Source organism: Haliaeetus leucocephalus, unplaced genomic scaffold, assembly GCF_000737465.1.
Source record: "Haliaeetus leucocephalus isolate CR32 unplaced genomic scaffold, Haliaeetus_leucocephalus-4.0 Scaffold1, whole genome shotgun sequence".
Lineage (NCBI taxonomy): Eukaryota > Metazoa > Chordata > Aves > Accipitriformes > Accipitridae > Haliaeetus > Haliaeetus leucocephalus.
This window is the reverse complement of record NW_010972437.1, coordinates 22,034,874-22,050,168: the sequence shown is the minus strand read 5'-3', so window position 1 is coordinate 22,050,168 and position 15,295 is coordinate 22,034,874. Positions and strand designations below refer to the sequence as shown.

General features: G+C 42.6%; 1 protein-coding gene across 4 annotated transcripts in view; it reads left to right on the top strand.

Annotated features, from left to right (window-relative positions):
• Positions 1–480: 480 nt before the first annotated feature.
• Positions 481–15,295, top strand: part of CLASP1 (cytoplasmic linker associated protein 1) — a 176,912-nt gene continuing 162,097 nt past the window's right edge. For all 4 annotated transcript variants that reach the window (XM_010568686.1, XM_010568695.1, XM_010568680.1 and 1 more), the window contains exons 1-2: positions 481–564; positions 3,508–3,982. In XM_010568686.1, coding sequence (XP_010566988.1) covers positions 3,788–3,982 — 195 coding nt within the window. In that variant the 5' untranslated portion in view covers positions 481–564; positions 3,508–3,787. The remainder of the gene's footprint in view (positions 565–3,507; positions 3,983–15,295) is intronic.

Sequence of the window (15,295 nt, the reverse complement as noted above, 5' to 3'; positions counted from 1 at the left end):
TTGGAGAAAACCCTTGAATTGGAGCCTATATTCGCAACCCTTCTCAAAACTTGGAGGAGCTCCAAAGACAGGACCTGTGCCACTTATTTGTTAGTTTTGACTTCTGCATGACTGTGCTTCTGTGGGAAGAGGCTGTACTGAAAATCCTAGTCCTAAGTTGTTTGTATCTTGTAACACTGGCTACTTGAAAACTATGGCATTTAAATTCTGCAGGAACAGAAATGGACCACTGGGACTGAGACTGTGGCTTTGTGTTTTCCAAAGCTTGTTATGTGGGGAGCATCTGCCCAGTTGATTTCAAACTTGATGGGGTATAGCAGCCATATGCTTCATTGCCTGGGAGGGTAATTTTTTGTCAGCTTGGGTCTTGGTTTTCTCAGGTGGTATTTTTTCCACTTCCTTCTGTGAGGAAGAGGGGAGTCAACAGACTTCCTAACATGTGTGGAAAAGCTCTTTTTTTTTTTTTGTAGTTAAAAAAAGTGCAACTTAAACACCTGTTGGCTGGTAGACGCAAGCCAGCCTGAGCCTTTCCTCTTGGCTTACTGTTTTCCCCAGGATTCAAAGGTATTTCTGGCTCTTCTCCCCTGTATGCATTTGATGGTGGTGCCGTAATGTATAGTGGATCTTCTTTAGACTACAATCCTCAAGATTATGACACAAATCTGATCTTCTATAGTGCACCATAATTTTTATCCTGTGCCTTTTTTCACATGTTTAAAACATGAGGAACTCAAAAATAATTTGTTTATATTAGTTTGCTTAAAAGATTGTTTCTGTCCTTGTAGGCAAAGGCTTACAAACTCTTAAATGAAAACCACATAGAAGAAAGACTTGAAACTTTGAATGTTCCTTTCTCATGGCAGTATGGCCAGCTAATGGTTTCTTGGATGTGTTGGGACTTGTCTATGTGTGAAGTTAATAAAAAATGGCTATTCTGTGGTAACTAACAGTCATTTACACCCTCCTGTAATCTGAATTTTCAAGTTTAAACAAGTTCCACATTTCCATTTTAAAACCAATTAGGGGACTTTCTTCACCATGTTATATCCAGCTTAACAGAAGAATCCCCTTCTGAACAAGTGTGCAGCTTCTGGAGTCCAGAAGCAAACCACACAGCTAACTTGAAAGGTTTCAGCTAGAACATGGTAGCTGCTAAATATTACTTACCTGCCCTTTCTCTAGTAGCTCTCTGCTAGTGAGGTGTCCAGTGAAATGCTGCCCTACTGTGTGAAAACCCTTCTGTTAGATGCTTAGATTCCTGTATGTAATACTGTCTCACAACTGGAGTACCTGCAGCAAGGAGCAAGACCAACCCATGCTAGAGGGCAGGGCAGGAGCTAATGTTCAAAGGTACAGACAGGGAGACTCAGAGGAAAACTTCTGCTGCGCTTTTATGATTGCTTGAAGTAGCCCTGTTTTTTTTTGCCTGTGCTGCCATGGGTAGTTGGAGCCATGTCATGAACCATTTTGGCTGAGGATGGGAAAGCTCAGAGCACTGCTTTTGTGCTAAACTGAAACAAGTGAGAAACTGTAGCTGCAGCAATAAGAAAAGGCATGGCTTTCCTCTAGTTTGGAACCAATGTGTCCCTTTCAGAAAGAAAAAAGGCATTGGTCTAAGAGTATTGATGGGAGTGGTATTGACAATTCTAGAATCTGAAGTCAAATCACTCTTGAAGTGACTTGAAGCAAAATGGTGAGAGTTTGGTATGTTTAGACAGTTCAGATTGGGGCAGTGGTCACTAGCAGTAAGCCATCATGGCACTAATTTAAAACCCTAGGTGCTGTGTGTGCAGTTGCAGCTAATGCTTCCTTGCTGCTCTGGGGGGTGAGCTTTTGCTGGTGAGGAGGGAGTTAAGTCTACAGGCACAAACAATCCCTTCTGGCTGATGGTAGGATTTGCCAGGCAGTTGGCTGAGGTGAGTCCCTGGATGTACAGAACCAGTTTTGATCGATGTCAGCCAGTGGGGATTTGAACTGGCTGCCTGGAACAGAGGGACCTGCTCTCTGGTGACTCCTCCTGCCTGATGAATAAGCAGTGCAGGCGGCTGGGACATGTCTGGCAGCCCTTGTAGGGTTAGGGAAGCTCAAGACCACAAGCCTCTGTGCTGCATCTGGATGCTATGCGTGGTGTTGGTGAGATGTGGCAGTTTGCATGTCTGGCCAAGGAGGACGGAGGTGAGATAATGAACTGAAATAGTCTGCTGTGTGAGGTGTGCCTTCGTTTCCAGGCTAGGGTTCTTGTGTGCATCTCATCTGCTGTCAGATCCACTTTGTTTTATTAAGACTTTTGTGAAGGCCTTATTTGCTCAAACAGAAGGTATTTAGATTTGCTGCCCCAGTGCTTCCAATTAGTGAACTAGTGCCTCCAGCTTCCTTCCAGTTGTTTATTGAACCAGGTGTCTGCTCCACAGCCTCTTCCCTTGCTCTGAGCTTGACCTGCTTTCTTCATGCTGGCGGAAAAAGTAGGGCAGATTTCTAGCTTTGGGTATTATTAGACAGGAAACAAAAAGACACTGGATTTTTATCATCCCCTCCTAAAAGAGCTAACCTGTGATGAGAGAGTGCTTCAGGAAGCAGTATGGTGATGCTGGGAGCCCTGGTCTGTGCAAGGGTGGAGGACAGGCCTGGGGTCTGTTCCCTGGCTGCCTGGAGGGATTTGTTTGGCTGCAGATGGAAGGGCAAAAACAAAAAAACTAACAAACAAAAAAAAGCTGTAGCTGGGTCCCTAATGGAGTCCTTGGACAGGAGAGTTTCTAGGGTTGAGGAACATAACCAAACCCCAGATATGTAGCCATTTTTTTCCTCTTAAGCCAAAAGCTTATTTCGGAGATGATGCTGTGCGTCTCAGTGGCAGGAAAGCTTGGCCTGGCCTTTCTTGTGTATGGCCTTGGTTCTCGGGACACCACAGGCACTGTTGGTTGAACTGCATTTAGGCTGTGTGAGTGCTCTTTCCTGGATGTGTGTAGTTGGGATGTAACAGAATTCAGCCTGGAAACAGCTTGAGCACGTAGTTTTTGAAAACTGCTCATTTTACATTCCTGGAGCCCAGTGTTACTGCTGTATCTGGCTGGCCAGCTGATGGCATTGATTGCTGAAGGCTAACAGTCAAAACAGGATCCAGACCTCTTCCTGCTTTCGCTTCTTAAAGCAGATGCGTTTTCCTGGTGACCTGTTAAGGATTTTGTCCCCACCTTTGTGGGTGAATGGTGATGGTGCTAGTTGCAATGATATTGATTACTAATCAGCTGTTACTTAAGCCCCAGATTTGTTGTCTGTCCCTAAAACTTCTAGGGAACTGATGGGTAACTGCTGTTCTAAAGAATAACCAAAGGTTTTTGTCCTGACCTACCTTGTCTGATTCCTTAAAATAGAACAATGCTGCTCTTATCCAGCTTATCACAGCTTCGCAGCTGTATATGAATAACCTATTTTGTGACATGCTTTCGATCTTTTTTTTGTTCCAGTCTTAATTTAACCTATAATACTGTTCTTTTTCATTTCTTTCAGAATGGACTGCTGAATTGGGAATTATTGCAGACTCAACAGTACAGCACTGCTCGTTGCTTCATCTATTACTAGTTATTTAAATTGGACTTTTAATATCCTGCCAGCTGCTGTTCGCACACACATGGTGCATTGTTGTCATTCTCAGAATTGCATCTTTGAAACCCAGACCCTCAGTAACCTTCATCTAACAAAGAGGCAACCTCCTGCGTACGTTTATAGAGGGATTTTTCGGACCTACTGCCCTCTAGCTTTCTTGCTGGTGCTGTATTTCTAAGACACTATGGAGCCCACTATGGAGTACTGCTTAGCGCAAGTGCTGCAGAAGGATGTTGGAAAGAGACTTCAGGTTGGCCAGGAATTGATAGATTACTTCTCAGATAAACAGAAGTCAGCTGATCTTGAACATGATCAGACTATGCTGGATAAAATGGTTGATGGACTGGCCACTTCATGGGTAAATTCCAGCAATTATAAGGTAAGATTTGTCAGATGGAATATGATTACAGTCAGAAGTTTCAATGTCAAGTGCTACTTGATCTAAGTGAAAGCTGTGTAGTAGACTTTCTAATATACTGTTCTGTAAGCTGATAATTATGCTGAATCAACCATTCTTGTCCCATTTCTTGGTAGTTGATAACCAATACGATATTGAGGACTCGAGGCAGTAAGAATTCAGTAGATGGAGTTTTAATAAATGGATTTACATTTGGCATGCATACTTTGTGATATCCTAGTTTCTTTGTGTACCTGTGTGCTGGTGGCATGCTTTGATCATCCCAGTAGTTAGCAATGTTGATGGTTTCCTGCCATATGAAAAAAGTTTATAAAATTGCAAACAGCATATGTAAACAGCAGTAGTTTTCACTGTCATTAAATCTTGCTAGACTTTTTTTGCTTATTTTGTGGGCAACTGAACTAAATTGATCTATTGCACTTAGCTCAGGAAATGGTATTGTGCATGTGTATGTATGTTCTGTTGAATTTGACAGTGTTGCAGTGCGTTCGTAGGACATGGAACTCCACTGCCTTGTTATCCCTGTCATGTTGCTTCATCTCCCTACAGGTCTTAGTGAGGAAGTCCTACTGCTCCCATGTAATGTGGGAGTGGGGAAGGGTTCTCAGCTGTAGCTTGGAAAACTCCTGTCCTGCTCTCTTCAGAGGCACTCTGAGTTTAATAGGGTTCTTGGGCTGTTGTGTGGGATGTAGTAGGAGACTCTGTTCCTTTCTGACAAGTCCAGAAAAATCTGAGAGTTAGAAGTTCCTACAGAGCTGAGCCTGAAGATACTTAACTGAGAGTTGTACTGGAGTTCTTTGTTGTAGAAGTGAAAGACAGACTAGCCATATAGGTTGCAAGTGCTCTGGAGCTCAACATCCTCAGATTAATTTAAACTATTTTTAACAGAAATTTTGACTGAAGTGGTTGTGAGATTGCAGTGTCTTGGTCAATGTGTTCTGCACAGCTGCATTTTTTCCTCTTCATTTTTGTCAACAAGCAGCTGTGGTAGAAGCTGTTTGGCATGTAGGAACAAAACAAAACAAATCAACAAACCACCAAATCCAGTACAGTCTCAATAGAGGATCCATTCTGGCAGAGCACATGAGGAAATCTTAGTTTGCTGTCATGAACGAGCAGCGTACATACAATTTTCCGAGAGCATTGCGTATTCTTATTCCCACTTTTCTTGTTAACTGGCTTTCTCTTACAGACTTTCACGTTTCTTGGTGGAAAGGTAACCCAAGCACAGTAAACTTGAAATTGTTACAAAATGTGCTGTTTGCATGGATTTTTTGAAGTGATGTGGATCACAGAGCTATACAGTACTTTGCAATTCCAGCATCACACTTAGTGTGCAGAACTTCTTTTAGGATAACTTGTTCTCTCTCTCCTCTATTGCCCTTTCTAGTCTTTTGTCTGTTGAACTACACACTTACAGTGTTCACTGTGGTATTCATTCTCCAGTAACAAACTGGTGACACTTCTGTACTGCAGTGACTCTGTTCCAGAACTCATGCTGCTGAGCTGGCTGTTCATTAATGTGCGTGTTCTATAGATAGCATTTGCTGTGTTTAATAAGTTCTAGTAAGCATAACAGAGACATGTCTCGGATGTCTGGAGGGTGTTTTCTCAGTGAATGAGTATAATAGAAGATGTGAAACCTCTGAGTGGGGCAAGCCGACTACCTGGAGGTTAGCGATGTAGTGAGGTCTGCTTCAGTATCCCACCAAGGCTTAGTGTATCATCATATGCCAATATCTTCCTTTTGTTTTAGTGCCTGCATCTGTGTTACTGTCACCTTTCTTCTTGACTGCTTGTGGCGTGGGGGTTCGGAAGCTCAGCTCTGTCTGGTGTGAGAACAGGGTAGCTGGTGTCATCTGATCCAGTTCATGGATTAGTGTAACAACCTTGAGAGTGAAAGGCCAAGCATCACTGGCCTAGAATAGCCATCTGGAGAGCTAAACTGCAGTTGTTTGGTCGTGGTTGAAAAAGCCATTATATTTGCAGTCTGTTTCTCTGCTCACCTCCCTTCATTTGAAAAAGTATCGGCTTAAAACAAAGATTGAGATCATTTGCATGATCTGAAATTTCCTAACACTTAGGTGATAAAGTGTATGCTCTCAGAATTAGACTAGGTTTGGATAACAGACCCATTATCTTGGGACAGCATCCAGTTGATTCATGGCTCCTGCATGTCTAGGACTCTTCTAACTAAACGCTTGTGCTTGTATGTTATCACTGAGGAAACATCAGTGAGCCAAAGAGAAGTGACATCTCTGAGGCAATCCAGTTCAGTTTGGATTAAAAGGAGCCTCAACTGATGATGAAATTACTATGCCTTTACAGGGTGGGCTCAAGCTGTCTCTCCCTCATTGGCATACAAGTCTGAGCTATGTAAGTCATGACCATCATTGACACTTTTAGGCTTTGGTGGTTCTTTTGTACATCATTTCTATTTTAACCTGACACTATTTTGTGAAGTCCTTGACCTCAGCACCGGCACTGGAGACAATGCAATCTTCTCTTTCAAGTGATGCAGCAAAAAAGCAATGATGGAGGCGAAAGAGATGCTTCTTTCCTTGGTGCTGTCAAAGTTGTAAAAGTATCATACGTGAAACCGAGTGAGACCTAACACACTTCTGATAGCACTCAGCACTCTGAAACTCTTCTAACAAATGGCATTGTGACCTGGTTACTGATTCCTACTTTGTTAACAGGCAGCTGCCTTAGGTGCGGAAGGCACTTGGATAGTTCAGGATGCTTTTCAAGTCAAGGAAACATGATGATTGTTATATGAAGCAAGGAACCGAGGTCCAGTGCAAGGCCATTTGCATGTCTGTGCTTGCCAGGAGTGCGCCTGAACTGCACCCAACAGGCATTGCCTGGCCTGCGTTTTCCCAGAAGTACTTATAGGTAGGTGAAAGACAGAAGAATGGTGCAGAGTGAAAAGATGAATTGTCTTTGAGAGCTCTCGGTCTTCTCTGGAACTCAGTTACTTAGAGCAGATGGCCCATGTTTGTGTGGGCACTAGGAGTTGTGGGGTATACTGTTGAGGTTGGGCTGGGGAAGGTATTCCAGGATGCTGAAGACCAAAGAGGAGCCCTGCCTCTGTTTTGTTTATTCACGTGCTTTGTTTGCTTTCTGTGCTGTTTTAAGGGTGGTGGTTCTGCCTGAGTCCATTTCTTCCCCTGCTAAACAAAAAAGAGTTATTTTGCAGAGCTTTGAGTCCCTGAACAATAACTAAGACCTGCGCTGAGCTGTCTTGAGACATGAAGCAGAACGGTGCAGCAGTGTCAGGGGCTTCAGCATGTCCTCTCAGCTTCACAATCCTATAGCAAGGGGAGACAGCTGAAATCATCAGTAATTCCTTGGTGAACAATCTCACTTTGAGCTGCTTGTGGCACTATTTAGTAATGCTGTTGTTAAGTATGCAGGATCTCCTGACTCATCTGTGGCTGATGTGCCTTTCTCAGTACCCAGGCTATGATGTGCCATTGATGTTTCATTTTGAGGTGTAGCATAAAGGAATGTGCCCAGGATCTTAAAGTAGTTTTCTACTAGCTTGATATTCCTAAAGGTGAACTGAGGGTGATGGGCAGTGACCTTCTCTTGCCTGCTTCACAACAGGTGAGTATTGTACTGTCACCCCATCTAGTAATGGGGCTGAGGTCTCTTGCACCTTTCTCTTCCCTGTGATGTATGGCCTGTGCTGTTGGAGTTGAGGTTTACACAGGAAGTAGCCCTTGGTACTGCTGGTTTGTTTTTTGACTAGCAACACCGGAGAGTGAACTTAGCTTAGAGATTTGGTGGTGACAGAGCCATCAGGCAGGTCAAGGTCCATCAAATTGATGAGAGGTTCTATTCAATGTTTTCTCATGTTGCAGAGTGGTAGGAAAGGCCAGTTTGAAGTGAAACTGGGTGGGGGTTTGCAGTAAGGAACTGGATGAAACTTTTTGGTTTTTTTCCCCGCACTTTAGCAAGTAGTGATTTTTTGGTGCTGCACTACTCTCGCTGCACAGGCTATGCTTGCCAAGGAGAGTATCTCACCCTCGCATGGGACGATCCCTTTGCCCCAGTGCAGCTTGATCTGTGTGAGGCTCTGTGCCCAGCAGCTTGCAGGACTGGGCTTTGCCTATGAAAGGGGAGTTAGGAACTGACATGGTTAACAGCCACGGCGTGGCTGAGGACAATTCCACTTGCAAAGGCCTCCTGGCTGAATGCTGTGCTGGTAGACCCAGTCTGTCAGGGCGAGAGCTGTGCAGGGCTGTGTCCTGAGCTTCGTTTGTGTTCAGGTGTGCAGGATTTCAGATTTGATTTGTTTTAGCTCCTAGTTGATTTTGTTACTTACAGAGACATCTTTAAAATAAAATGTATGGTGAGATGTTCCAGAGAAATTTTACATGGTGAAATATCGCAGGGAAATTTTATTTCCCCTGACAAAACTCCTGATAGTGTTAGAGAAAGCAGCCTTCCCTTCTGATCTCTTTCTGAATATCAAGCATTACAAGAGCATACTTCACTGAGCTGAGGAGAAATAAAACTTACATACATGAATTATCTGGCTTGCTTAAACTGTGTATTGAACAATTTTTTTTGGCTCTGCTAATTGAGGGGTAGAACAGATGGTGCAGGCTTAGTTTAAAGTGGCATCCATTAGAGTTACTTAAGCTGATGAATGGTTGTTCACTATAAGCATACATTTGTTCTCTATACCGTGTTTATTTTGGTTGAAATTCTGTGGAAGAGATCCTGATTTAAGAAATAATTATCATGCATGGTTATGGGTTGATATGATAATTTGGTAAGTGTGTTTTGTTGAGTATTTAATGTACAGGGGAAAAAAAGACTTCACCATCTGGGGAAGAAAGAGAGACTTGTAAAGGGTTTCCAAGCAGCTGCTGTTAGCTGGTGACTTTTGGGATGCTGGCAGTGTGTGAGGATCAGTAATACACACGTTCATTTAGCAGTTTCATCCCTGAAAAACTCTTTACCATGAAGCTGTAATTGCTAATAAAAATGAATTAAATTAGTTTTGATGCCCAAAAGATATGAGAGATGGACTATGGAGGAAGAGTGATCTTGAGATCTGGACTTATGAGTAGAGCCTATTCCTTGCCTATTCTTATGCCCATACTGCAAAAGGTATTTTGGCAAAAACAGCTTCTGATGACTCCTCTCGTGGGAAGAAAAGCTATCTTAGGAAGGGCTAAAGACTCATTGGGCTTGAACTGCATTTGCAGAGTGTGCCCAGTCCTTGATTTTTAGGCTCCTGTGCTGGCATGCTCCCAATAGGTGGGTTTTCCTGCCTTAAACTTACAGAAGAGCAGTGTTTTGGCTCTGGGATACCCAGTTTCCTGTAGGCATTGATGTTAATTCCCAGTCCAGCTGATCAATTTTTTTTTCTCTGGCTGTATAGTTGGGCCTGCCTTTCCAACACTTACTGCTCTGTGTGGTAGTTTGATCGGATTATGGTGCAGCTCTTGCCTATTTGCTATCAGCAGTATGGGGAGTGCCATAGAGGGTGCAGTGCAGAATAGGAGATTTGTATCAGCTGGGCTAGATAAAATTTAATACTAGTTTCAATCCTTCATATTCAGGACAGGGAAAAAAAAAAACCCCAAAACCAAAAAACCTGCTGTAGCAAGTCAGCATTTAGAGTTTTCCTGTGGCTTTTTCTTAACACTTAAAAGGTAATAATGACTAGTTGTAGCAGGAAGGATTTTCCTTTTACAGCTGGTGTGGGAAGAACTGTAGTGGAGTAGTAATACTTTCTGGTACTTTTATATACAATGGATGCAGTGGATGTGCTACTGTTTACATAAAACAACCAAAAAGTTTGTCAGCCTGAGTGTACCAGACAACAGTATCTTTCAGTTGTTTACCAAGGTTATTACAAAATCAAATAGTGAGACCCTACAGGATGCCAAGGGAGTGTGAAGACCGGAGGCCCAATGTTGAAATAAATAAGGCAGAAGTTTGTTTCCATAGTGGCACACACAAGGTCTGTCTGACTTGGTATTCTGTATCTTGGTCGCTGGTAGTGGGTGGTGAGAGATGAGTAGAAAAATGGGATACAAAGTAAATGTCTCCCTTTCATATCCTTCTGGCTTGTAGAGATTTGAGCCCCTGATTTTGCTTTCTGACCAAATTTATATTATGTTCCCATAGGATTTTAGTGCTGGGACTGGCTCAGGGCAAGAGTATTGTTTATGGCTTTTTTTTTAAGAGCCATTTTCTCTTGGGTGCTTGGTAGTGTGGCTAGTGAGGCCAAGCAGGCTCTCTTCTGGGACTGAAAATCTGGTCAACAAGTGACTGAACTATTGTGGTTACTAAATTGAAAGGATAAAGCAATTCCTTTAATGCTGGTATAGTGTTTCAGTTGCAGCACTTCAGTGCTTGTCACTAGGGTTTATGCGGAGGTCTAACACAATTTGCTAGCTCTTGGGAAACCTTGGGTGTATTGCTTGACTGCAGGCTGAGGGTCATAGCTGATGCATTGGTGGCAAAGGAAGATTATTGGGGATTTATTTCTGTGGGGATAAGGGCATACTAATGCTATTGTACAGCGCCTTGTTGGGCCCTTCTGTGGCATGTGTTGTACAGTGCTAGTTGCCTGTCTGCAAGGAAGGAATTCAAGCTGGAACAGGTGCAGGGAAGGGCTAGTGTGGTGTTTAGGGGATTGGAGAGCCTGCCTAACCAGAGGAGACTGAAAGTTTAGCTTGTTTAGTTTACAGTATGAAGGCTGCAAGGGAATAAGACTACTGTCTATAAATACATCAGAGGGGTGAACATCAGGGAGGGGAAAGAACTATTAGATCTAAAGGGCAAGGTTAGCACAAGAACGAACGGGTATAAACTGGCTGTGAGTTAATTTAGTCTGGATGTGAGACGGAAGTTGCCTGCAGCAAGAACATTGGAAAACTCTTGGAGAGGAATAGATAAGGACAAGACATCTACTTGGTTTTAAGATAGATCTTGTGGTGATTTTGAATAGTTTATATACAATACAGAATAACAGGATTATGCACAATGATAGGGAAAGTTCATTTCAGTCCTTTGTCTGTATGGTAGAACAGGTATGATACTGTGCCTAAAACTGCTCTAACACTGTGAATAAACACAAATATTTTAAAAAGTGTACTGGTTTTGGTTCTCAGAAGTCCCAAAGTGACTTACAGAGACTGCTCATGCTGTGCCTGAGGATCATGTGCCTGTTACCTCTGGATTAAAATTAGCAGTTGCTCATATGCGTGTGTGATCCAGCTCCCCTGGTGTTTAGTAGGTAGTGGGGTAAGTAGGGGAGAATCCTCGTTTTTCCTGACATGGTGACTCCTGCCTGAGGATCATTGCCTGAACTGGAAGTTAGGTGCAGTGGTGGGTTTACAGGCATCTTTATTTTTTTTTTTTTTTTTTTTTTGCAAGTCTCTAAATGGCTCAGTGGAGTTCTGTTGTCATCTTCACACTGGAAGAAATATTCCTCAGCTCCCAGGGTCCCCTCACCAACACCAGCCTGTTAGCTTCTCAGCTAAAAGTATGCACACTCTTCCATGTCATCTTTGTGGAATATTCCTTGAAGTTGTCTTGAAAGCCATTCTTGTTCTCACCCTTTGAACTTCAGCATGAAAAATCACCTCCTGGCAGTCCCACTGGCAGTGGGGTCTAGTTGCCTCTGACTTTCTCTTTTTAATTAAGTCATTTTGTAAGCAGAGAAGTTTTATGAAGTTTAATTTCCTTTGGCTTTTTCTGTGTAGATTTGCTGGTGTCTAATGCTGTGGTTTTCTTCATGCTGAAGTCTCTTTCAATGGAACTTCTTTTGCTTGGTTACTCTTATTTGTAAGAGCATAGTATCTTTGGGAGCTCTATTTTCTCTACCATGTTAGGTTGAAGTTTGTTAAAATTGGTTAAAGAATTCAGAAGTTGTGGGGAGAGGGAAGAATACATGAATGATAGACAAACAATTTAAGGATCTCTTCCTTAAAAATAAGACTGAACAATACCTGATATATGGTAATAAAAATACATATATCTTTTTTACCCTTCCAGTGTGTTCTTAACATTAAGTACCTCTGTGTTAGTTTTTGGAGGACCAGCCCACTAGACTAGGCAGTCTGGTGCAGGGATACTTTGTTTCAGATATGATATTCCAGCTTTGGCAGCCCTCCTTTTGCATGAATTCCATTTTGAGACTGAAAGGTAAGATTTCCTGTATGGTGGTAGAATCAGCTCATAGGATCACAGGGTAATTCAGGTTGCAAGGGCCGTTCGGCTCATCTAGTTTTATCCACCATATCATTGTTCACAGTCAAAGCCTTAAAACTTGTTTCTTATTTGTTTTCTAACAAAATTTGTTAGCACAGAAGTAGTGTCTCAGTGTCAGAAGTGCCTGTGTGAATCAACTCCCATATAAATGCTTTTGGGATGCCAGTGATGGCAGTGTAGCAGTTTGGGTTTGTCTTAAGTATGTGAGCTGACTCTAAGATGAGCCACCCAGGGTACCAGTGACAATCTAGTTGAGGCTCAGTGCTGTCAGATTTTTCCTGCTGCTTGGCTAGCTCAGAGCTCCAGGTTTCTGATGGCTGGACTGTGCTATGTGTGAGTTTGTGTAAAGCTACCTCATGTATTTGTATCCCATGTGTCGTCTGCTCTGTGGTCATATCATTATAAATGCAGGAAAGGTGTCGAACATGGTGGAGATGTGTAGTCTGATTTTCTGCAAGTGAATGTTACCTCCCACAAATTGTTGATTACTTTCTTCCTAGATCAGATCTCTTTTTTTTTTTGTAACTAGACAAAACCTGCTATGTTTCTCACTTGTTATTGTTTTTGTGCCAAATATGAAACTTTAAAACAAAGCAACATTTGAGTATTCAAGAATCAGAGCAAAGAGTCCCAGTTATCAGAGCGTGGAAAGCAAGATAATTTTTTGTAGTGTGGCTGGGATTTTAGCCAGAGGAAAGAATGTGTAGGTTTGGGCCCTGCATTAAGTGTGAGAGAGAAAATTTTCATGCCTAGTAATGCTTTTTCATCTCCAAAAGTAGCTTTCTGGAGAGAGGTTTGTGGAAACAATGAAAAAATTCAGTAGTAGAGTCTCATCGTGCCATACCCTTCTTGTGGCTGGCTCTGCTCACACAGGCAGGACGTGTGCACAAATGTGAGGGCTGGCAGGATCTCTTTTGGGACATGGAAGCATTGCAAGGTTAACTGTGGTGTTACCACCTTGCCAGGGTAAGAGTGTTCATGCCAGTCAGCTCGTGGTTGAGAACCTGGTAATAGCAAATGGAAAACCAAAAGTTGCTTCTACTCGGTGTATTTTCAAATTATACTGTTTAAGTAATAGCTGCATTTACTGCGAATTGTATGTTAGAAATTGGGTCTTTCTGCTAATTGTCTTAGTTCTAATGGACACACAAAGAACTATATTCTGTTAAAATACAGTATTCTTGCCTTGTATTGGCATGACTCTCCATCTGACTAATATCAAGTGACATAGTCATGTTGGGTCTAATTGGAAATCTTACTGCAAATGGAGGCATCGCTGCTTGTGCAGTGACGTGGAACAAATGTCTGCTTTTAACAGCTCAGGACTTCATGTCTCGCTGTTGGGAGCTTGGATAAACGGGTTGCTACTTGCTCAGCACTGTTTAAAAGGCTTTTATTGATGTATGCCCATCACCAAAGTTGTTTGATGGAGCCAGACATGTTAAGAACCCAATTTCTATAGTAGCTTTATAAATATAGACAACTCTAGCTTTCACACTGGAATAAAAAAAGTGTACCTGAGTTTTGGAGGGAATCCTGCTGAGAGCTGATGGAGTCGGTCCTGTTGCACCATGTTACTTAAACCAATACTCCTCAATAGACAATGTATCTGTGCATGTTCTTACCTGTTCAGTGCTGTGGACAGAATGATTCTTGGGCAGATGCTGGGGTACACTCCTAGTTTTTTAAATTAAGACCCTGGAAAAGATAGTTGTGTACCTTGTTTAACTGGGAGGTGTTCAGAGGGATAGAATGCTGCAGTGTTCTATCCTGAGGAATGAAGGGTGCCATTGATGTGCTGCTGTTACGTGCATGGCTGAACTGCTTGATCTCCAAAAGGAATTTCTCTTGCAAAGATTGGATGTTGTATGGAAAGCTGAAACTGCACACACATTTTAGGACGTACCTGCTCTTACAGACTGGAATATTTGTTCTTCTTTTGTCTGTCTGGCTAAAGCTTTTCTTCCAGGCTTTTCTTCCAAGCCTGGGTGGCTTTCCTGGTAGTCTACTGTCCACCTCTTCTACCTTCTGTCCCTTTAGGTCTTTGGAAAGTTACCTGTATAATGTCGCTGGACTGTGAAGAAGTTATGTGAATAAGTCTACTTGTGAAAGACTCCACCAGCTCCAGTCCCTGTTGAGATCTGAGCTTTCTTGTTGCCTTTAAAAAGCTCTGCTTCTTTCTTTGTGTTGCTCAGGTCCTATTCTCTCTATGCAACTTCATCTGTTTCTTCTGGAATTTCCTGTTCTAGTAAGCTACTTTACAATTAATGAGAAGCTTTTCCCAGGCAGGAGAGCATGTGTGGAGAAAAGTGCAGTGGTTCTTGTTTTAAAACTTGCACCTAGAAGTGGTGTGATGGGAACTGGCGCTACAGATGAGTGGGAAGGCAGGAGCTGACATCTCGGGCCAAATGACAGTGCTTTGAAGGTGGAGAGATGAGAACTTCAATGCGCAGAACTGCTAGAGAGGGATGGGGGTGTGAAAAGAAGGATCATCCTAGCCAAGGTACCAGGGTAAGACAATTTCCTCTACAGCAATAGTGATGTAAATGGGGCAGAGCTGGAATGTTTGGGAAAGCTGGAAGGGAAAGGATATGTAATAGCAGAAAGGTGAGCTAATGAGAACCACATGAGAACTTCTAGGTGTTTAGGACAAATGGGAAAGGCTGGATTTTAGGTCTGCATGAAATACTGCAAGGTTAGAGACTTAATAAGCTTGAAAAGTATCCTTCAAGTTCCTAGGTGGGGAGAGGTCTTAACTGAGTGTTAGGTACTAACATGGTCTTTTCTCAGCTGTTTACCCTTCATTGTGCTGTCACTGAGGTATCCGGGGTAATGGTAAATAATGGCTATCTTACAGGCATCTTTCAAAGAGTTTTCTGGTGGCTGTTTTCAGGAGGAAGTAGTGCATGGGAATTGTAGAAGAGTGCTGTAGCTGGACAAACACTTAAGAACAAGAGTTGGTTACTTTTCTAGGTGGTAGCTCTGTTACAAAACTAAGTCATGCAAAAGGTGGTGTGAGGGTCGCTTACTGAC